Source organism: Manis javanica, chromosome 7 (genome assembly GCF_040802235.1).
Source record: "Manis javanica isolate MJ-LG chromosome 7, MJ_LKY, whole genome shotgun sequence".
NCBI lineage: Eukaryota > Metazoa > Chordata > Mammalia > Pholidota > Manidae > Manis > Manis javanica.
In genome coordinates, this window is record NC_133162.1 from 94,153,942 (window position 1) to 94,178,600 (window position 24,659).

The following is a 24,659-nucleotide window of genomic DNA, read 5'->3' on the forward strand; positions in this document are numbered from 1 at the left end:
ACCAGAAGTGTTTGGGAAAGAAGATAGTTAATGATAGGTTAGATGCCCTTGCGATGGGCTTGGGAAATAGGAAATTGGGGTCTAGAAGGAGAGGATGATAGGTCTTTGAGGTGGATGAGGACTGGAGCATGATGGCTCGACACTACAGGAGTAGAGGTGTCTCAGACTATCAGGTTAACGCCAGTCGATGATACAGGAGGGTCTGTGGAGGGCTCAGGGCTACAACTTATATTGGCTAAGATGATGAGTGAGCTCGGTTGGGGATGACTAAGAGGCAGGGAGATAGAGGTACTAAGCTTGGAGAGGATATTTCTCCCTAACAAAGGGATGGGACACGATGGGATGGCTAGAAATGATGGCTCTCAAAAGTGTAGGCTACTGGACTTGTTTCTAGAGGCTTAGAGGGGGTTCCTGTGACACCACGACTGAGACCTGGGAAGGATGTAAATGCCCATGAAAGGAAGGTAAACAGAGTAGGCAGCTTCCATGTCCACTAAAAGGGAGATGGACTTACCCAGTACTCACAGTGTGACCCTGGGCTTGGCAAGGGTGATAGGGGTGTTCGAGTCTAGGCATCTTCAGTCTTCGAGTAGGCTCAGCAGGTCTGGAGGGGAGTCCCTTAGGGGGCCCTGCCTCTCACGAGACTCTGTCACGGGAGGATGACCTTCCCTAACTGGGCAGTCTACTTTCCAGTGACCTCTCTTACTGCAAACTGCAGGGTTTAGTTGGCTTGTTGGTCGGGTTGGGGCATCTCTTTGCCCAGTGGTCTTCTTGGCCACACCAGAAGCAGGGTCCCGGAGGCTCACAAGCTCCGGACCCGTCTTTGGTGTGATGCGACCCCTGTCCTGCCGGCCACAGGGCCGCTGCGAAGGCTCGGGTTTGGGACACTGTCCTCTTCTCATGTTCTTTATCACGGGTATTAAAGACTTTAAAGGCCATGGTTACCAGGTCACGGATTGGAGTCTGGGGTCTCTCTTTTGCCTTTTTAATTTACATCTTATGTAACTAATACTTGTTCTGGTGAAATCTAGTTCTTTACTAGTTTAGGAGTAATAAAACAGTGACTGTATATGACAAAAGACTTAACAAATGACAGTGGTTAAAGATCTGATGAGAGCTTACTGTAACACAGTTGACATAAAGAAAATTTGGATATTTTTCTAACACAAAACATTCAGTAACAAAGTTTAGCATTATTCCCTTTGACAGTGCTTTTTAGGTAATTTAACAGTTAATTTTATATCAGAAAAATAAGCCAAATTGGCCAAATACTTTCTCTAATGAGAAAAAATTCTTCTGACATGTTCCAGGGGCCCTCTGGAAAATATCACAGTTAACTAGAGGTAAAAGCACCTTTTTGAATTTGATTTTGGGAAGCTGTTAAAGTTTTTTTAAGGCATTTGTCTAAATAGAATCATAAGTTACTATGAAACAGTACTTATCTATTTAACTAGAATGACAGTAAAAGATTTTAAAGGCAAATACAGAAGGTTACACAGTTATTAGCAAAGCTTAGCTTTCAGTTTTTTCATATTAAGATCTCTATCTTAAATATTCAGACATCTCATTGAGACTTTAAGCATGAGAAACTGTTTTGATAAAACAATTAGAGAACTCCTTGCAATCTTTCAACATTGAGAGCAGACTAACAGTTAAGAAAACTTTGTCTTTTTAACTGAAAACAAAATTCTAATTTTGCTGTGTACTTGATACTGAGATTCTTTTGCTTTAATTTTATATAGCATGACCATACCAATTCTTCCACAAACTTTCTACAACTTCCTTTTACATTGTGTTCTCTCTCTTTAAATAAATAGCTGTACTTTAGAACAATTACTTTCTTTTACCCTCAACAAAACAAATTTCCATTCTTTATACTTTCTCTTATTAAAACATACATCCTTTTAGCAAGTAGAGATGTTTTCTTCTTTAAAAAGCTTTAATTAGCCTTCAAAACTATTAGGAACTTCAATTTTCAGTGAACGCTGAGAAGTGGGCTATTGTAAACCATTGCACTAGTATTCTTGAGATTAACAAATTCATGAACACTTTATAATTCCTGACACCATGTTCTTTACAGCATAATCTCTAAGCACAAAATATGTCTACTTAACTTAGCAAAACTTTAAGATTTTAGGACACAACAAAAATTTTCAGGCTGTAGGCAGGCACACACACTGCAATACACAATCACTAAGATGTTCACTTGCTACGCCCAGCTCACCCACTCCCAACAACCACGCCAGACCACTTAAAAAACAGCGGGTGTGGGGAGGGGTGTAGGGTCGGGAGAGAAAGGGGGCAGGTCTGTGCTGGGAGGAGTCTTGTCGGTGGCTTCCTGAACCAGAGCGCGGGAGGAGCGTGTTCCAGTGGGGGAAGAGGGCAGTGAAGGCAGAAGGAGAGGGGGAGGGGTGGTGCAGCCACCGTAAGAGGAGAGGAGCAGGAAGATGGCACAGTTGAGAATGTAGTAAGATGGCAGCAACATGGGGGAGGACAAAGAACTTAAAGATGGTGTAGAGAGGGGTGGGGGTAGCGAGCTGAGAGAGGTGGGAGACTAAGGTCCTCCAGCAGATCTGAAAAGGAAGGACTGGGCAGAGTAAGAGGCTGATAATCCTTAACTGGAGATCAGGCCAGGAGAACCTGGGTCGTTGAACACTTAACATAAAGGTCTGGGTGGGAGCACAAAGTCCAAAAAGCCTGCACATATGGGACTTCACCCTACCCTCCGCTCCGGTGGCAATAATTAGTCAAGTCAGTGAGGCCAAAATCGAAAGTTCCCTCAGGGGGCCAGCGAGATTGGTTGTCCAAGGGATACTGAGGCTCGGCCTCAGAGCAAAGAAAGACTAGCTTCCGTTTGCCAACTTCCCAGGACAAATATAGAGTAGCCAAATTAGAAATGAGACACCACAGTGGGATCTGAGCCTCCACTTTCGAGGGCTGGTTCCCCATGTCTGTGTCACCCTCCCAACTAATCCCGCTGAGAGGAGCACCCAGCGTCCCAAGCACGCCAAGTCAGGGGAGACATCCTGGGAGCCTGGGTGAGGGACGTCTCCCACACTGCAGGGCCAGGGGCAGGTATCCCACATGCCCGCGGATGGGCTGGATGCCCAAGGGGCCAGATGCCCCAACCTGGACTTAGCTACGATTTCGAACGGACCAGGTGAAAACGGGTTAGGAAGGAAAACAGACCGGGGGAAACTGAGGGACTCACTGGAAAATAGTCCATGCAGCGGAGAGCAGGCTGAGGTCCCGCATCAGGGAAGGAGGGGGCAGGGCCACTGATGGCCGGTCGGGGCCCCGCACTCACACCCCTTCCCGGGTTTCTTCAGCACCAAATATAAGATAAATTCTAACCGAAATAAGCAGGCGATGAGAGGCAACAAAGGGCCAGGTGGTTTATTTGAGCACAATCCCGGGCGAGGTTCAGCAGTCTGAAACACAGGCTGGAGAAGTCGCGTGCAACTAGATAGGCAGGGAGTTTTTAAAGAAGGTAGGGGGAGGCAGAGCATAGATTTACAGCAGCACGAGGATTGGCTAGCCTAAGGCACATTTTTCAGGTTGGGAAGGGGCAGCAGCCAGGGACTTTGGCACATCATTAGTGTCAGATGTGCTCACCCCTCCCTCCGGTGCCTCCAACCTTTCACTGTTGATATGCAGATATGCTAAAGCCACATGAGATATTCTGGAAATATTGCAATTTTACCCACAACTGTTCTTTTGCTTGATTAATTTCTTTCAAATTACCTACTTTATTAGTTGCTGTTAACCTGAAATGCAGGCTTAGAGGCATTGATAACTTTTATCCTAAGTAGATGCCAATATAGTAGGAAGGAAGAATGAAAAGCTGATTCTTGTTGCAGTGACATTCAGTATCTTCCTCTGTCAATGCATATAATAAAGGACCCATTAACAATCTGTGAAAATATATGATACCAACCATTTAACCGAGATTGTGGATAGAGTATTTTAGTATTTTTAAAGCATTTTCCCGAATGTCTTTGTTTTGCTTTATGATCCTCACAGCAGCCCAGTGAGGATGACACCGGAGTTCTTGTTTGCGGAGGCAAAGAATGAACTTAGCAAACACCCAAGGTAGGAGAGCCAGGCAGAGGCTTTTATTGAGAGATACATTGAGAGGGCAGAGCTCCTGGCTCATGCCAGGAGGGGACAAGAGAGTCCATGGTTGGCTCATTGTCTAGGTGTTTTATGCACAGTTGAGGATTTTCAGGAATGGGGTTAAATGCTAGAGGTGCAGACTTGTTGAGTGGTCCCAGAATGCTCATTTTTTGATTGGTAACAGAAGAAATTTGCTGCTCTGATTCTTTCTCAAGATAGCAGTTTCCCTCTGGGAGCATGCCAATTAAGACTACCTGCCCTGCCCCCATGGTGGGCTGGTTTGTTGCCTGTTTGCTAAAATGTGTTAAGATAAGAATCTTACTTCTTAACTTTTTGGAATGTTCATAGCTGGGCGTGTTTACTAAATTAATCTTTTGCTCAGGTTGCTGATAACTTGATCAGGATCAGAGAAGGAAACACAGCATATGGTACAGTTAAAAATAAGCTGGGCCTTTTTGCAGGCTAAGGTAAGTTTTACAGGATCATGATCTAATTGATACAGTGAAGTCACGGGTTATGCTGAGACACTTCTCTTTATCGGCAGAACACTCAAACATTCCAGGTCAAGCTGCTCCTCTTACCCTATTACTTAGGGTAAAAGTTATCAGTGCCTTTAACTGATGTTTATATTCCTAGTCTGGTATGTTTACCATAGAGAATTAATGTGACTCTGACTTTGTATAATACTTAACACAGAGTTTCGGTAGGGACTTCTTTGCACATTGTTACATTGTTCTGACTGTAATTATCTTGCTCTGCTTTTTCTCCAGAGGCCCTCACCCTACTCTGCCTAAACCCACGGTTCCTTTAAACATGGAGAAAGGTGGTTTCTGGTTTGCTGTAATTGATGTTGGTGGGACAGGACAGAGAGCAGAGCTAGGTAGTTTGTTACCTTAGACAGGTCCTCCTCCTTCCAGCAAGCCCTGAAGCAAGCTCAGAGCTTTCTACTGTTCCAATAAATACCTTAGCTTGCTTTGTTTCCTTGATTCTGAAATTGTGCCATTTTCAGTAGTTGGGTTAGGGAATATTTAACAATGAAAGCAATCAAGGAGATATTAAAATGGGCATTAGCACTCCATAACCTAGTTTTAGATGCTTTGAAAATGTGATGTTCCTAATTAGTTGTTTGCCCAGTGAAGGGCAGGGAGAGGGAATTATGCTATACACACACTGAGTTTGTTTTTAAAAGCATTTGGTATTGCTCCAGAGGAAAGTGCAGGGGGAGATGGACAAGTAAGTGCTAAGAAACAGATTTTTATTGTAGGCCACTTCCTTCTCAGAGTTTAGATTTTAAAAGTTGGGTTGTAGGGGGGAGCTAAAAAGAGTGACCAGCTTTAACTTTACCAACTATAACAAGATCAAAATGAAACTCCACTTTGTCTGTTGTTATTTCATGAAACCAGGGGCAGTAATGATGCCTGGGTTCTTGTTTGCGGAGTGGAAGAATGAACTTAGCAAACACTCAAGGTAGGAGGCCAGGGAGAGGCTTTTATTTAGAGATACAGTGAGAGGACAGCTCCTGGCTCATGCCAGAAGGGGACAAGAGAGCCCCCGGGTGGTGCATTGTCTAGGGGTTTTATAGGTAGTTGAGGATTTTTGGGAACATGATAAAAAGCTTAGGGGTGTGGACTTGAATATTTAGAATTAACTAAATGTAAGGAACTTCCTGCTCTGATTTCTCCCTGAGATACCGATGTGGTCTGGGAGCATATCAAACAAGGCCTCCTGCCCAGCCGCCAAAGTGGACCCGGGTTATTATCTGTTTGCTAAAGAGTAAGTTAAGGATCTTGCTTTTTAAATTCCTGGGTATTAAAATGCAACCTTACCTTTATGGTGGAATCCTTCTTGCCTTATGCTATGTTGTTTATGGCAGGGCTTGCTTGCCATTATTAATTGCCCAGATTGCAAATCACGTCATCAGATCTAAAGGAGGAAAGATAGCACATCATAGGCCTGGGCCTTTTAACATGCTGAAGTGTATCTTACACATGATTACAAATGATTAGCATAATAAAAACATGGGCTACTTTCCTTTATCTGGGGAATATTAACTGATCTCACTGAAAAATGACTCTAGAGCTTAATGTTTGACAGGGAGTTTTGGTAGGGGGTTTCCTTGCATGTAATTTCACTGCTCTGACTGTAATTATCCTGCCTTGTTTTTTTCTGGAGGACCTCACCCTACTATGACTACACCCATGGTCCCTGTCTCAATAACACTTTTTTTTTTAAGGTGTTATTGTTATACAGTAATGAAGGTTTCACATGAAATAATGTGGTTATTACATTTACCCATATAATTAAGTCCCCACCCATACCCCAATGCAGTCAGTGTCCATCAGTGTAGTAAGATGCCACAGATTCACTATTTGCCTCTCTGTGCTACACTGTTTTCCCCGTGATCCCCACACCATGTGTACTAAACATAATACCCCTCAATCCCCTTCTCCCTCCCTCCCCACCCACCCACTCCCACCCCTCCCCTTTGGTAACCGCTAGTTCCTTCCTGGAGTCTCTGAGTTGGCTGCTATTTTGTTCCTTCAGTTTTGCATCATTGTTATACTCCACAAATGAGGGAAATCATTTAACACTTGTCTTTCTCTGCCTGGCTTATTTCACTGAGCATAATGTCTTCCAGCTCCATCCATGTTGTTGCAAATGGTAGGATTTGTTTCTTTCTATGGCTGAATAGTATTCTATTGTGTATATGTACCACATCTTCTTTATCCATTCATCTACTGATGGACACTTAGGTTGCTTCCGTATCTTGGCTATTGTAAAAAGTGCTGTGATAGACATAGGGCTGCATATGTCTTTTTGAATCTCAGAAGTTGTATTCTTTGGATAAATTCCAAGGAGTGGGATTCCCCAGTCAAATGGTATTTCTATTTTGAGCCTTTTGAGTAACCTCCATATTGCTTTCCACAGTGGTTGAACTAGCTTACATTCCCACCAGCAGTGCAGGAGGGTTCCCCTTTCTCCGCATCCTCGCCAGCATTTGTTGTTCTTAGTCCTTTCGATGCTGGCCATCCTTACTGGTGTGAGGTGATATCTCATTGTGGTTTTAATTTGAATTTTCCTGATGATTAGTGATGTGGAGCATCTTTTCATGTATCTGTTGGCCATCTGAATTTCTTCTTTGGAGAACTGTCTCTTCCTATCCTCTGCCCGTTTGTTAATCAAGTTATTTGCTTTTTGGGTGTTGAGGCATGGCATGTAAGTTCTTTAGATATTTTGGATATTAACTCCTTGTCGGATATGTCATTTACAAATATATATTCTCCCATACTGTAGGGTGCCTTTTTGTTCTGTTGATGGTGTCCTTTGCTGTACAGAAACTTTTTAGTTTGATGTAGTCCCGTGAGTTCATTTTTGCTTTTGTTTCCCTTGCCTGGGGAGATAATGTTCATGAAGTCACTCATGTTTATGTCCAAGAGTTTTGCCTATGTTGTCTTCTAAGAGTTTTATGGTTTCATGACTTACATTGAGGTCTTTGATCCATTTCGAGTTTACTTTTGTGTATGGGGTTAAACAGTAATCCAGTTTCATTCTCTTGCATGTAGCTGTCCAGTTTTGCCAACCCCAGCTGTTGAAGAGGCTGTCATTTCCCCATTGTATGTCCATGGCTCCTTTATCATATATTAATTGGCCATATATGATTGGGTTTATATCAGGACTCTCGAGTCTGTTCTATTGGTCTGTGGGTCTGTTCTTGTGGCAGTACTAAATTGTCTTGATTACTGTGGCTTTGTAGTAGAGCTTGAAGTTGGGCAGCATAATCCCCCCAGCTTTATTCTTCCTTCTCAGGATTACTTTGGCCATTCGGGGTCTTTTGTGGTTCCATATGAATTTTAGAACTATTTTTTCTAGTTTGTTGAAGAATCCTGTTGGTATTTTGGTAGGGATTGCATTGAATCTGTACATTACTTTAGGCAGGATCGTCATTTTGACAATATTAATTTTTCCCATCCATGAGCACAGAATATGTTTCCATTTATTGGTATCTTCTTTAATTTCTCTCATGAGCATCCTGTAGTTTTCAGTGTATAAGTCCTTCACTTCCTTCATTAGGTTTATTCCTAGGTATTTTATTCTTTTTGATGCAATTATGAATGGAATTGTTTTCCTGCTTTCTCTTTTTGCTAGTTCATCGTAAGTATATAGGAATGCAACAAATTTCTGTGTATTAATTTTGTATACTGCAACTTTGCTGAATTCAGATATTAGATGTAGTAGTTTTGGAGTGGATTCTTTATGGTTTTTTTATGTTCTATATTATGTCATCTGCAAACAGTGACAGTTTAGCTTCTTCTTTACCAATCTGGATGCCTTTTATTTCTTTGTGTTGTCTGATTGCCATGGTGAGGACCTCCAGAACTATGTTGAATAAAACTGGAGAGAGTGGACATCCATGTCTTGTTCCTGATGTTAAAGGAAAGACTTTCAGCTTCTCGCTGTTAAGTATGATCTTGGCTGTGGGTTTGTCATATATGGCCTTTATTATGTTAAGGTACTTGCCCTCTATACCCATTTTGTTGAGAGTTTTTATCAAGAATAGATGTTGAATTTTGTTGAATGCTTTTTCAGCATCTATGGAGATGATCATGTAGTTCTTGTCCTTTTTGTTGATGTGGTGGATGATGTTGATGGATTTTCTAATATTGTGCCATCCTTGAATCCCTCAAATAAATCCTACTTGATCATGATGGATGATCATTTTGATATATGTTTTAATCCAGTTTGCTAATATTTTGTTGAGTATTTTTGCATGTATGTTCATCAGGCATATTGGTCTATTTTCTTTTTTTGTGGTGTCTTTGTCTGGTTTTGGTATTAGAGTGATTCTGGCCCCATAGAATGAGTTTGGAAGTACTTCCTCCTCTTCCACTTTTTGGAAAACTTTAAGGAGGATGGGTATTAGGTCTTCACTAAATGTTTGATAAAATTCAGTGGTGAAGCCATCTGGTCCAGAAGTTTTGTTCTTAGGTCGTTTTTTGATTAACAGTTCAATTTCATTACTAGTAAGTAGTCTGTTCAGATTTTCTGTTTCTTTCTAGGTCAGCCTTGGAAGGTTGTATTTTTCTAGAAAGTTTTCCATTTCTTCTAGGTTATCCAATTTTTTAGCATATTATTTTTCATAGTATTCTGTAAGAATTCTTTGTATTTCTGTGGTGTCCATCGTGACTTTTCCCTTGTCATTTTTTATTCTGTTTATGGATTCTGTTTATGTGTGTAGACTCTTTTTTTCTTTATACGTCTGGCTAGGGGTTTATCTATTTTGTTCATTTTCTCAAAGAACCAGCTCCTGGTTTCATTGATTCTTTCTGTTGTTTTATTCTTCTCAATTTTATTTATTTATTCTCTAATCTTTATCATGTCCCTCCTTCTACTGATTTTGGACCTCGTTTGTTCTTCTTTTTCTAGTTTCGTTAATTGTGAGTTTAGACTAATATGCGATTGCTCTTCTTTTCTGAGGTAGGCCTGTATTGCAGTATATACTTCCGTCTTAGCACGGCTTTCGCTGCGACTGCAGGACCATTTTCTGTGTAACATATGTTTTCATGTTTTCTGAAAAGTTTGAAACTGATATAATAGTACAAGCCAACATAGCTAAAAATACTAATTTTCACATGTTTTTGCCTTACTTAAAGCTTTAAAGAGATGTTCTGTCCTAACATTTATTTGATTAACTGAAAACACTGAAGAAAAGGGGATTTCAGTGAATGGTAGAGTTTGGTATGGACTGACTTAGTTGTGAACTACAGAGCTGTACGAGAACCTGAGACGAAGACCTTCTCGTCCTGGGAGGACCCAGAGCGCCTCCACCCTCTGCCAACACCGTCCAGTTGCAAATACAGCTCATTTTTCCAGTTAGGGATGGCACATTCTACATGAGAGAATTTCCCAGTTCACTGAAACTGAGCACCCTTCCTGAGGTCATATCCTCCATGATAATTTGACTTTACTTTCTGGGTGTCCAAAATACTGAGAAACATAGGGTGAACTTCTTTACACAGTGTGTTAGTTTTCAAAAAAAGGCTCAATTGGCTTTTATCTTCCAAACACCTTTCCAAGTGAAGTGAAGTATCACAAAATTTAAAGCAGTCTGTGCAACTGTTAATCTAGGAAATGAACACACTCTTGGTCCTGTTTCCTTGAATTTACAATTCAGGTAGAAAATATGGATTCCTTTCCTTGTTAGTGCACAGATCACATGCAAAATAATACAATCTTGAGGCATGGGGTTGTAATTAGGACCCCTTGTTACTGTGCTACTAAGCTAAATGTGATCTGTCCTCTGTACTGGCACTGTCATTCTGAGCATTCCGTTTGGAGGGTTTTTTATTTGCGTGTTTGCTTTATTTTAGTGTCTGTTTGTTCTGCTATCAGGCTTTCTACTGTCACTTCTCATTAACATCACTATGCTTAACTCCTGCACCCTACTTCTCACTATTCCTACATTTAGTTGTTTATAATCTTTTTAGAAAAAAAAGATAAGGAATTCTGCTAGATCCGTTTCCAGGAAGACTGAGTCTTGTAGAACTGTAAGTTCTTAAACTTTTAAGTTTTTAAAACCTAACATTGGCTACTCAGTGTGCCTTCTGCCCATCCCCTTCCTGGGGATGTATTTACAGGAGTTGGGGATGTAACCCTCGCTGTCTCAGAGCAGTATTCCATTCTGTGACATCCTCAGTAAATGTGGACAAGTTTATAGTTAACTTTTAAAACATAAGCTCTTTGAGGACAGACTCTAAGCTCCTTCCATTTTCCTCACACTTCCCTAGTTTTTTGTGTGGCATCCCATACACCCTAACTGCCACCTTATCCTCTTTAGCCATCAGGTTTCTGCCCATTACGTGAGAATATGAAAAAAATGGGAATTATTGTTGAGGGTTTTTATTCTTGCTTTAAACAATTATCTTTTACTGAAGTTGAAATATGAGGAGAAAGTGTTACATTTAGCTATGTATTTACTATGCCAGTGCCCTCCATTTTGTTCTGTACGTCCAAGTCCCCATTTGGTATCATTTTCCCTTTGCCTTAAGATCTTCCTTGAACATTTCTTGGAGTGCACATCTGCTGGTGATAAATTCTTTTTATTTGTCTGAATAAATTTTTATTTAGCCTTTATCCTTAAAAAATATTTTTGCTGGAAATAGAATTCTAGGTTAATACTTCCCTTTCACCGTTTTCCAGATGTCTCCCCGCTGTCTTCTGGCACACATGGTTTCTGATAAAGCCTGCTGTTTTGTTCCTGTATGTGTAGTGTGTTTTTTCTTCCCTCCCGCACCTGCGGCACTGCAGTTTCATGTGTGTTAGACTGCTTGGGTACTACCCCGTAGGTCTCTAAGACTCTGTTCCTCTTTTCTCAGCCACCCTTTTTTTCAAGTCTCTGTGATTAATTTAGGCTAAATTTTACTGCTGTGTATTTAAATTCCCTGACTTTTTTTCCTGCATTGTCTAATCTGCTTTTAATCCTGTTCAATGAAATTTTCATTTCATATACTGTGTTTTCTTAATTTCTGCAAATTCAATTTGGTCCTTTAAAAAAATCTTCCTTTTCTCTTATTATGTCTGTTTGTTCCTTTAACAGTTGAATGTGGTTATAGCCATTTTAATATTCTTTTCTGCTGGTTGCATCGTCTCTGTCATTTCTTAGTTGGTTACTATTTTCTGATTGTTCTTCCCTCTAGGTTATGGGCCACATTTTCTTGCTTCTCATCACGTTTATGATATTTTGAATAGATGTTGTATATTATGTTACAATGTTGGGATGTCTGCACTCTGTTATATACCTTTAAAGAATGTTATTCTTTGTTTTGGCCAGCAGTTTTAAGTTATTTGCAGGTCTGGCTAATCCCCTTGAGGCCTGTTTTTAAACTCTGTAGGGCATTCTTAGTGTGGCCTTCACTCCAGAAGTAGGTCTGCCCTACTACTACGGCCTGCCCTCTTGGGGTCTTTACTGAGTGCCTAGGGTGAGTCACCAACAATATCCTGCTCTGGTGCTTGAACATCTTCCTATTTGTGTAAAGTTTGGTAATTGTTCAGTTTATAGCTCCCTGTGTTGTAGAATCTCACTCATTGTATGGCCCAGAACCTCATGCATTTCTGTAGCATCCTTCTGTGTGGCTTCCTCTTTTCCATCACTCTGCCTTGTAAGTTCGAGCTACCTCAGCTTCTCTGAACTCTTATCTCCACCTTCCTAACTTAGCAAGTCTACCAGAGTTCACAGTTTGGATTCCCCTTCCCTGTACTTGGTGACCTGGAAATTGTCTCCAAGCAGAAAGTTGGGGTGGTTGTGTAGCTCACCTTGTTCGTTTCCCTTCTCTCGGGGATCACAGCTCTGTATTGCCCGCTGTCCCATCTGAAAGTAGTTGTCTGGTTTCTAGCTATTTACTGGAAGAGGTGAAGTCTGGTCCTTCCTTGCTAGTCTATCATTGTTGCAAGCAGAAATCCCAGGAATTCTGGAGAAATTAGTCTGATTGAAAATGATTCTCAATAACTGAATGCTGTTCTGAATGGCATGCTTGCCTATGTTAGAAAGTCTGAGCTAAACATAATTTTAATGAATTTACATGACATAGAATTTATGAATTTTTCAGTGAAGCATTAGTGTCCTCACTTCCCCCATTCATTATTTACTCTCCCATAGCCTGGAACCATTATTGTTCTGAGCAGAATGACGAGAGTTATTCAGCATGGTCAAATGGTGACAATGGTCCAGATGATCCTCTTGGAGCCATTCCCCAAGGACAGACAGGCTGAGACCAGTCCTTGTCACTGCTGATGTTGGCAGTGCTCAGGGAGTGACATTGCCTTTGAGCTGTTCTTGTCCTTTACATTTGTTTCAGTTTTACTCTTGGGAAGGGCCTTATTAGTATGCTCTGCAGTTTTAAGAATCACCTTTTGAATCTGCATAGGCAGTCTATGCTAATAGACCATTGAACATCTGAATCAGTAACAAGTTGAAGTGTGGTTGGGAAGATCTGTGACACAGCATAACTTGATAAGGTGATCCTGGAAATTTAAAAGCATGTTGAAGGAAGCTAATTTGCACAAGTATATGCATTTATTTGTAAGGATGTATTTTCACCCCTTAATGTTGAATTAAAGAAGCCATGTAATTTGAAGTGGATTGTTAGTGAGTTGTAAGGAATATTAGGGGCCTGAGTAGACACAAGACTTGACTATTGGTAGTTGAGATAAAGAGCAACTAAATCAAGATAAACAGGGTGCTCTTTGTGTGTATTTTGACGAATAATTATTTACTTCAGACTTATTGGTAGATATCTAATGCCCTTTTTGAGAAAACATGAGTATTGCCAGCTACAGATGTTAGTTTTCTTTGTAATTACTCTTAAGTTCTTTGTGGAGCCTCCTGAATGGCTCACACTTGCTATAAGAACACTTGGTGTTTTGTATAGTGTACCATCCATGATAGCTTTAATTTTGTGTCATCAGATGTTTATAAATAGGTTGATTTTTAAAAACCCAAATATGTTTTTTCTTTATAATTTTAAATGCAACTTGAGGAATATTAATTGGTTTCACTGCTGCTTGGGAAATTAGAAGTTAATGAACTTACGAATAAATGGTCAATCTCAGCAGGTAAATACAACACTGAAGAATATTTTCACCTATCAAATGTGTTAAAGTTTAAAAATGATAACGTTCAGTGTCAGCAACAGTGTGGCAAGATGGGGCACTTTGAACTTCAAGGAAAAATATATATTTACATGATCTTTCTGAAGATAAGTTTAGCAGTATAAACATCAAAATCTTTTATATTCTTTGTCTCAATATATTGTTCTTAAGGATTGTTTTCTTAGAAATAGAAATTCAGACAAAAATGCAAGAAGGAAGGTGTTGCAGTATCTTTTTTAATGGCTAGGAATTAGAACCACCCTAAATGTATCACAGTAAAGGAGAGTTTGAGTTGTGGCATTTTCTAGTTACAAAGTGCTATGCAACCATTAAAATGGTACCTATGAAGAATATTTCGTCAGATGGAAAATGCACATATTTGAAGTAAGCAGTGTTCCCAAATGATACATAGTCTCTTGTCAGCTATTAAAAAAAATTGAAGGAAAGAATGGTCAGAAATATGCCAAAATGGCAAAATGAATGTTTCTGAGTGGTAGTTTTAAGAGAGATTGTTTTCTTCTTTAGGTTTTCTCAGTTTTCCAAAATTGGAGTGGGAGAGCATTCTAGGTGATGTGAAAGCAAACATGATTATAGCTGCATTCTGGACCTACCTGAGGCCTCTCTGGAGCCTGGACAGGCACCCCAGATTCCAAGAGTAGGCACACAGTCTAAGACGAGTCATTTCAAACTCAGGTGATAAAGTATTTAAAAAAAAAAAAAAGAACCACAATGATTTCTGTGCTTACTCTTCAGATAAAAATTTTGATGATGAAGAGTCTGTGGATGGTAATAGGCCTTCTTCTGCCAGTTCTACATCATCCAAAGCCCCACCAAGCTCACGGAGGAACATTGGAATGGGGACCACCCGCCGGCTTGGATCATCTTCTCTTGGATCCAAGTCTTCAGGTAAGACCAAGCCCATGTGGGGTTGTGGGGGTCAGATCTGCCAGCTTTTAAAACCAGATGTGCTTGGTGCTTGCTGTCTGTGTCCTTCAGAAGTGAAGTAATCCTGTTTGCAAAAGGTTCCTATTTGCCATTCTTTAATTAAACTAGTGCTGTGCTGTTGACACTGGTAAGCTGACAGATGTTAGGTTTGAGCTGCTGTGTTACTATGTATGGGTAAAGCAGGGCCTGGAGAAGGCAGCGAACAGGGGCAAAGCCTCCCTGAGAGAAAGTGCAAGAGCATACCCTGGTGGCAGTGCCCAGAATTATGATGGGACCTTTCCACCAGTTTCTGTTTGTCAAGACTGAGACTACAAGTCAGATCATCTACCTTCTCTTTAATAAGAACTATTTTATTCCTACAAGTAGTATTTTTCCTGGTGATACCAGTGTAAGTAAATGGTGCAATTAGCTCCCTGAGGCTCTGAAAATTGATCTACAAAGATTTCTTCCCTTAATCCCACCTTTCCCACCCCCAAGTTTAGATAGTTTGAACTCTTGTTATATACATGTTCACTTTGCAGCTGTCACCTTTTAAATTTACATGCAAATTTCCTAGTTTTTACCTCAAAAATTTGTGTAGCCACTGCTTTTTGAACCATGCTCACTGTTAGCATTGGGCTTTTGACCTTGGCTGGATGAGCTAAATTGGAGTAAGGATTAGCATTAGAATGCACTGTCCCCCTGTTTGGCTGTCCTACTTTCTGACCTGGCACTAGAGTGTTGTGAGTCTGAGTCAGCGAGTTGCAGGCACACCACCTCCGCTGCCAGTAGCTCTGTATTAAAATGCCGTGCTGCTGGCAGAGTGATGGTCAGTCACATCAGGACAGCAGAAGGAAAAGCTGTAGTTATTTCTTACCGTCGACTAAAATCAACACAGCCATTGTATTTAAGAAAGATGGTTTATTCCTAGTCTTGCTGAGGACCATGGCTCGAGTGGCCCATCACTGTGCTCTGATAAACCTCTTTGATGCCTCTTCATTGGAGACATCTTGAATACTTTTTCTACAGCAGTGCATATGTGCAGAAAAGAGGTTACATTTATCAGTACCTCAAGCAGATGTGGCACAGACACATCTAGTTAGTGTCCTAAAGGACCGTGCTGTGCACATTCCGGCACTACCTGTGTGTGAGATGAGGCAGGGACAAGCGTCTTGTTAGGTGGGTGTTCTCATCTTCCTTTGGGGATGGAGAGGGCATATGTGACATCTATGCTGACCAGATAATTCCCGAGTGACTGCATTTCTGGGGGAGGTTGAAACTACAATTAGGTTTGTAGTATGAAGCCCCAGTTTGGTGACTTGGCACAGCAGAAGTGACTCCATGTTGGGCCTGTGTCTGTGTTTTAACATTACGTTTGTTGTTCTTAGTTCTTTCTAATCTTTTTTGGTGCATTTTTAAAAATTAATTTTTCTTTATTGAGACTAAATTCACAAAATATAAAATGATCCATTCTATAGATAACAATTCAAAGACATTTAATATATTCCCAGTGTTGTACAGCTATCACCTCTATCTAGTTGCAAAGCAGTTTGATCATTCCCAAAGAAAATTCTGTATCTTTTAAACAGTTGCTTCTCATTTCTCTCTTCCCCCATCTTTTGGCAATCAATAATCTACGTTTGGCCTCTGTGCATTTACCCATCCTAGGTATTTCAAGAAATGGAATTATACAATATGTGATTTTGTCTGCCCAGGTTCTGCCGCATTGCATAATGATTTTGAGGCTCATCTACATTGTAGCATGGATCAGTACTTCATTCCTTTTTATGGCTGAAAATCTTTCTAATTCTTTTTCTTGATCTGTTCTTACATGGCATCAATCCCACAAACCAAGCTTGAAAATTTCCACATGATCAGACCACTTCTTTTCCTCCCTCTTATCTATACCTCTTCCAAAATGCCAACTGTATAGGTTATACAGTGATGTCAGCCCTGTCCTCCCTCTGAGCCCAGCTCTCATCCTTTTCCCCTTTCCCTTTTATTTTATAGTATAGTCATGAATTTCTTTGTTGACTCTGTGAGATCCCCTGGGCTCAGGGACTGTAGTCAGTGTATGGGCATGTGGTGTGGTGCCTCACACAGAGAAGGTGCTCAGGACCTCTGCTCAGGGATGCAGTCTGTGCTAAAACACAGGGCATACCACATCATAACATGCTGCTACTGTGGTCTCTTTATAGCGTGCTTGTAAGCCCAGTGTGACTGATCTTCATCAGAAGGGACACAGCATTTACTGTTACCAAGAATTATCTGTAAAGCCCTTTTCTTTCTAGGAAGTCCATCAGGACCCTAATACCGGGTAGCTTGTCTGGTAAGAAACTTTAGAAAAGACTTGGACTAACCAGTTTATATCATTAATGAGGGTCACAAAGATGACCTTGGACATGAATTTTGAAAGCGTTAGTAAGGAAATCTGACAAAACGTCACGTGATTTCCTCTGAAATGATAGCAGTTACCTTTTAACTATACAGAACACCTTACAACAGCTTCATGGGGGATACTTGATACTGAAGCATAAATAATAAACTGTTCCAGTTATCCTAATTAAAAGAAATGGAAATGTTTTGAGACTCATACAAAATTAAAATGAAACTGTTAAGTTCTTTAGAAGGCATTTACGTATTTCATTGAAGATCTGTGTTAAATCTGTAATAGTAATGTAATCTAATTTATTCCTTGAGTTAAATTTTCTGTTACATCTATTTATTAGGAATCTTTCAAAAGGTTTGTATATTAATACAATATAAGTAATCTAAATCCTTTAAAGGCTAGACTGTCCCTCGGACAAGTAGTCTCTTTAAGTGACTTTAAGCTAATGTGTATAATATTATAGAATCACTGTATTTCATCTTGATATTAAAAGTAATATTTGTCAATTTCACAACACTCTAAATTTTTATTAAACCTTTAAAAAGAAAGTACACTCTTCCAAAATGTAATTTTGACAGTGTATATTCAGACTCCAATGTGCATTTACATTTTAAAAATTAATCTGTTTTATAGCTGCAAAAGAAGGAGCTGGTGCTGTTGATGAAGAGGACTTTATTAAAGCATTTGATGATGTACCTGTAGTGCAGGTGAATGGGGATATTTGGGTTTGAATAAAAATAAGTAAAGGCTCACTTGCCCAATTTCATGTTTCTGATATGTGTTACGTGAAGTTCCTTTCTAAGTAAGGTAATTTTAACTATCAAGACTAGGAGATCTGAGTTTGCAGACCAGAAAATGTTGGAGCCTTTTATAGCTGGAAAGAAGAGCAAAAGTCAAGTCCTACAATGATCTTTGAATGAGACCCAGAGAGAAGTTCTTTTCTCTAGTAATAAGTTTGTGGGTCAGGTCACATAAAGGAGGGGGAAGAGGTGGATTAGATGAGAGACCAAAGATGCATGCATATTTAGGGATTTTTCTTAGAAAGAAAAATTTGTAAATTTGAAAGATGTAAGTGTCTGAAAGGCTATAAAGAATGATTTAATAAAAGCATAATTTATACCATCTTGATGCTTCACTTTAAGTAACAGATGAAGCAAAGATTGTAAAAGTTGGGGTGCAGTCACACACTTTAACTGCTTTGTGCTTCACTTCCATGTGTTGTTGAGTTGGGGCTAAGACTGCTTTCCCTTAGCTCACATTGATAGCCGTGTTTGTATTCCCACAGAACGCCTTGTCTGTGAATCATGGGTAGCCTGTTACATGGCTGCCATATGTGGATAACTCAGATAACAAGCAGCTTAGGCTCAGGTTTATCCTTAAGGCCTTGGCCTTCCCAGCCTACCTTATTCTTGGTTGATTATTCCCCTACATATTTTGTAAGTAGTGGAGATAAATGAGAAAGTAGTTTGAAAGCATTTAAAATTACAGATAAAGTGTGGTGTTACAAATAATACTAAGGGCAACAAATGACTTGGGCATCACTGACAGGGGGGCTTCCCCATGGGCTCCTTTCTCTTTTGTACATGGCATCATCTTTTAAGTGTTTGGTAGAGCTGTGTTTGAGGCAAGGTTATCCATACATGGGCATCAAATCTAGTGGGTATATACTCATGATAGGAAGAAGCTCTTTCTAAGAGAAAACTGTCTACATGTTCTAAGGCCTTCTGAAAAATGAAATGATTTGACTATACTTAATAAATGCTCTTGATTCCATGTAATTAAGAAATAATATTTGTTTATTCTGTACATTTTCTTAAGTTAATTGTGAATTAATTTTGCTTACAGATTTATTCTTGCCGAGACCTTGAAGAATCCATAAACAAGATTAGGGAAATATTATCTGATGACAAGCATGATTGGGAGCAAAGAGTAAATGCTGTAAGCCATTGATTTCATGTGATTACATTTTTGTTAGATTTATTTAAATATTCTACATACTTTATTTAGAAATTGGATACAGATGTAATGAATTTTAAGTAGGAAATATTTTACATGTAAATGACCATATTTACACTTTATCTTTTTAATGGAGTACCCCATTTCTATTTCTGCTTTTGAAATATGCCCACTTATACCTTTATGTATTTCCTGTACTTTGAACAAAGACCTTATGATGCAATGCTTGGGCATGGCCTTCACTCTTATATTAGAAAAGGTCTAATCTGTGATTTGGGGCCAGTTAAGTGGCTTTTTGGTGGCATTTTCAGTACCTGTCCCTCTATTCCTTTCTTTCTTCATACCACTTGCTAGAAAGTTCTGTCCCCTTCTATTTTTAAGAATGTATTAATGACAGTAGGTGGGCTGACTGTTGAAGTGAGGGTGTGTTACCTGAGGAAAGTTCTTTCACAGTAGTTGACTGGCAAGGAGAGGGGGTATAATTGCTGTTGCATTCTATTTCAAATTCAGACTAGCCTGTTAAAGTCATTCAATGGAGGTTACCATAAAGAGACTGAAGGGGTGTTTCTCCCTTTAAGTCATTAAATAAATGGCAGCTGGAGTGGAAGAGAAGCTTAGGGGAGGAGCTTTTTAGAAGCTAAAATGAAGGTTTTAGTAATTTTATCATTAGAATGGAATCTGTAAGTACACTAAAATGTTCCCAATTAAAAAATACATTTCGTAGATTTATAATGTGTTTATCTATCACAGATACTACATTTTTTTGAATGATTTGTTCTTATTCGTGATATGCAGATTTGAAATATTAGTTAATATTTAATTGGCTGAATTGTTTTTGGAAAACTTGCTATGTCATTTAACTTTGATACTGATTGCACATCATATTTGATGGCTTCTGGCTTCCGATCTGTTACTTCTGTTTTAAACATTGTTTTATATATCTCTTAATTTTTTTCTATCTCATTAGCTAAAAAAGATTAGATCTTTACTTTTGGCTGGCGCGGCCGAATATGATAACTTCTTTCAGCATTTGCGTCTTCTGGATGGAGCTTTTAAACTATCTGCTAAGGATCTGCGGTCTCAGGTAGTGCGGGAGGCTTGTATCACGCTGGGGTAAGGATTGCAATGCTCCCGATTCTCCCACATTGTGAAATAGGCTTGAAGTCAGGGGTAGGTCATTGAATATGTCCAGTGGGCTCTTCAGTGTAAATCTGACTCGTCTTCTTGATCCATTCCAGTTATCCTTTACTGATACTTTTACAGTATTCCCTGTCCAGTTTTGTGAAGTATGACAGACCTCATATTTTATTCAGTGACTTAACTCTGCAAGCTCTATTTTAAACTTGAAGCAGTTGTTATTAATAATATGGAAAAATGAAATTTTATAAACTTCTTTTGCTCAGCTTTTTCATTGATTTTGTTGGCAGGATATAGCATGAATATGAGTCCTTTGTTTCTAGAAATGTATTAGAGCTATAAAGTTGTAGAGGGATGTACTGCAGTAGAATTTTAACCTAGCTCAACCTGTGTCGGTGTTTGAAGCTAGAACTTTTGTGTTATAAAGTGTGTCAGATATCAGAGAAACAGCGATAGAAGAAGGCATTGCAGCTGCTCAAGGTTTTGGCTACCATTGGACATTACGCATGAGTATTATATGTTAAAAATAAAAGGGTAAAAAAGGGTGAGGGAGCCGTTTCATATTTCTTTTACTAGTATATAATCAGTTTGTTTTTGCTTTTAAGACTAATTAGTTGGAAATGATTTATTTAAAAAAGAAAAAGGAACACACTCTTGGGCTAATGGCTGTTTGCCAAGTCCTCTCCATGCACATTGGAAGTATTTTAAAAGTATCTTACTTAGACCTTTGTCCTTTATCTCTAGAAAACTTTAAATGAATGCTCTAAAATGTTAAGAGGTTTACATGCTTCACTGTTTGCCAGAAATATAACTATAGTCCAGTGTTCATTTTTTTATTGTAGGCATCTATCATCAGTTCTGGGAAATAAGTTTGACCATGGAGCTGAAGCCATTATGCCAACTATCTTTAATTTAATTCCAAACAGTGCCAAAATTATGGCCACTTCTGGTGTTGTAGCTGTTAGGTTGATCATTAGGGTAAGTATATTTTGGAGCCATAGATGTAAAAAGCAAGTGGTAAATACTGGTGATTGATAGGCAGTATTAGAGACATTTTTCATTAGAGTGATTATATGTAGTTGGAATCAATCATTGCATTTTTGTAGTTGTACATACAATATTGGCCATTTTCCCTCAGTTATAGCATAAGAGCCTTTTATATTCTGTAATGTGAATTATGGGTGTGGTGTATAGTTACTGGGGTATTGATCATTGACTCATCATTGGTTTAAGTACTTTAACATCTGAATCTGCTTTTGAGTTTATACTCTGTTCTTTATGTCTCTAGATATGACTCCTGTTTTCTCCTTAATCCTCAGTCATTCCATTTTAGGTGTTTGTGCTTGTGGTTTTGTTATTCACCTGAAATTTTTATTTAATTAATTGTATATAAATACAGAAACAGAATACTATCTTCAGTTATATTTTTTAAACACTTGTTTAAATTTTAAATAATTATCCTAGTAATTTATGTACTAGTTTTCAGTAAAATCTTAATAGTACATAAAGGCTTAAAATGAAAGTTCTCCACATCACCTTTTCCTCACTGTCAAGTCCCTTTGCCCCAGAGGTGACCCTTGATGATGTTAACTAAAATCTATGCAGAATACTCCTGATTATCATGGGTCACTTTGTATTATTTTTAGTTCTTACTGTTAGCACTGCCTACTTCAGCTATTAAATCCAAAACCATGATTGGACATTTCCACTGAAAACAGTATCAAGATATGTATTGGTCTGTTGACCTCTTTTGAACTTAGATCTATACTGCTTAGATAACAGGCCAATGATATGTTTTGATAAAGGGTTTATTTATACATCGTCATGTTATCTGCTTCGGCTCTGTAAGTTTTGTCATGACCTCTGGCAATATCCAATGAAATACCTTTTCCTTTCTAAACTCAGTGAAGTTCTAAGTTGAATGTGTATGTGCTTTAGGTCTGTTAGTAAGGAAGTGGTGGTCTTAGTTTGGCTTTATTTAGATATTGTAAGTGCTCACCCATTTCTTGTTCTCCACAGCACACTCACATTCCTAGGCTCATACCTGTCATAACAAGCAACTGTACCTCTAAGTCTGTCGCAGTTAGAAGGTAAATTTTTACACATTTTTCTTACTATTTTTGAATTGTTTAACAATGGAAAAAATTGCAAATTTACCTCCATGGAAAAAAGTTCATGTTTGAAATGTTTAATACTACTTGAGATTGCTGCAATAAATGCCTTTGGATTGAAGGATCATGATCTTAATAGTCTGGAAAGTAAATTTGGACATTATTATGTTTTGCATTTATGTGTGGGAGAGAGAGAAAGTGTGTGTGTGTGTAGGTTTGTTAATTAATTGGGTGGGAGGTTAAGCGAGAGGCAGAAAGGACCCCTTTACATTTTTTCCTGAGGTAATTCCTCTGCCTGTATCATCGTTCTACCCCAATATCTGCATGTAAGAAAGAAAACTGTAAAAATTAATGGCTGTTAATTTCTCTTGACATAGGTAGGAGGAAGTGTATGTTGTTTGCATCTTCTAATCGTGATTTCTGGGATTCTGAGCCTGACCGGTCACCTTCTGCTGCAGTTAGGGAAGATGTAACCAGACAGTATAGCTTGAGTTGCTAGTGAGGGCTTTGTTACCAAGTCCCTGTCTTGTGTTGCATCCTGCTGAGCGGCCCAAAACCACATGCCAGAAATATGGGTCTTCTTGCTGGGATCTGTGACCCTTGACTGTTGAGTCACAGTCTTTTGAGAGTCTACTAAAATACACAGAATATAAAATTACAGATTTCAGGGGATTCGTGGGTACCACTGGAACCTCTCCATGGGCCATATCAGGAGCTGTGTAGGGTAAATTAGTGGCAGCCTTGGGCCCCCTTCCTGTAGTTCTGTGTCAATCCTAGCCCAGTGAAGAGTCCTTCACTCTAAGGTTCAGAGCCCAGGTTACCTTAGCTGCCTGCTGTTTCCCACCTCTCCTAGTTGTTAATGTTGGTCCTACCAGGTTGCCACCAGTAAGGGAGCCTTGTAAGCATAAGGTGGCCCCATAGCCATCTTATTAACAGCTGTGTGGAAGGCATGAGGGAGGACAGAAGGGGAATAATCCAACTGTGTAAACCCAGGAGAGGAAGAAATTTGCTTCTTCCTCTGAAAAAGCTTCATTTCCAACTGCATGGCTCAATTGTGTATGTCTGAGGAAGGCAGTCTGCCCTTGACCCCACCGTTCAGCTTCTCAGGGGGTTATGGAACAGCTTCAGCCACCGAAGAGAGGAGCATGTGAAGTCAGCTGGTAGAGGGACAGTAGTGAACTTGAGAGCATGACAGACTGGGGCAGAAGTGTCCCCTTTTCTTCCTGATTGACCACAGGAGTGAGAGTACTCTTGTTGGAGTTACTCTGTGGGTTCCAGGTCATTTAGGAAAAAGGATTTTGACCCTTAGCAAAAGCTTAGTAAGCGGTAGCTGTTCCTGGCATTTGTTGCTGCTACTGTTATTTTTATTGTCACTATTGTTTTAGGTTTCCAAGCAGAGTTGAGCATGTCTTTCCTTTGTGCGCATAGGGCTCCTCCAGTGACCTGACACAGATCTGTGTTGTGGGAGATAATGGGATGTTTAGCGTATCAGTCAGCGTGGGCTGCCATAACAAAATGCCATAACTGGGTGGCTTAAAAACTAACATCAATTTTCTCACAGTTCTAGAAGCTGAAAGTCTAGATCAGGGTGCTAGCTTTGGGGGGCAGGTTCTGATAAGGGCTGCTTGCAGATGGCTGCCTTCTTGCTGTGTCTTCACATAGCAGAGAAAGAAGGCAAGCTCTCTGGTGTCTCAAAGGGCATTAATCCCATCCTGAGAGCCTCACTCTCATGACCTCCTGTGACCCACTTACCTCCCAAAGGTCCCATCTCCAGATGCCGTCATGTTGTGGGTTAGGGCTTTGTGTGAATTTGGGGGGGACACAGTTCAGTCCATAAGCATTTAATAATTCTAGCCTCTGGCACTAAATATGAATAACAGCCTACAGTCTCTGTGACAAAAGAAATGCCATTCCTTCACCAGTTCCTAAATCACACACCTAGATTGTTGTTCCTCTATTTAGAGTGAATGTTAATCAGAGCCACGTGTCTTAATGCTGAAAGAAGTAATAGGGACCAGCTCCCTTCCCAGTCCCCTCTGCCTTCAGAAAGGTTGAGAACACCAAAGAGGGCACTGTGTCAGAGGCATGCACTTGTGTTTTATTCAACCTGTACCTAGCTTTGCTTTGTAGAATTTGTAAGAGGTGGATTGCACAATCTCCCTGCCTTTAAGCAGGTTATAATTTAGTTGGGGAGATTTAAAAAAGTAACACAAAGCAATGTAGGAGTGAGTTGCAACATATCTATTGAGGATTAAGGAAATCAGAGAGCAGTAATTAAAACCAGCTGATATATTCCCAAGGCGCTTCATAGACAAGTTGAAAATTGAGCTGCATCTTGAATGATGAATAGGAGCAGGTGAAGAAAAAAGACAAGTTATAAC

At 39.7% G+C, this 24,659-nt stretch overlaps 1 protein-coding gene across 4 annotated transcripts in view; it reads left to right on the plus strand.

The window, feature by feature from the left end:
* Nucleotides 1–24,659, plus strand: part of CLASP1 (cytoplasmic linker associated protein 1) — a 310,506-nt gene that overhangs the window by 174,137 nt on the left and 111,710 nt on the right. For all 4 annotated transcript variants that reach the window (XM_073241304.1, XM_073241305.1, XM_073241306.1 and 1 more), the window contains exons 11-16: nt 14,515–14,667; nt 17,708–17,781; nt 18,920–19,012; nt 19,998–20,143; nt 21,010–21,145; nt 22,187–22,257. In XM_073241304.1, the coding sequence (XP_073097405.1) occupies nt 14,515–14,667; nt 17,708–17,781; nt 18,920–19,012; nt 19,998–20,143; nt 21,010–21,145; nt 22,187–22,257 (673 nt within the window). The remainder of the gene's footprint in view (nt 1–14,514; nt 14,668–17,707; nt 17,782–18,919; nt 19,013–19,997; nt 20,144–21,009; nt 21,146–22,186; nt 22,258–24,659) is intronic.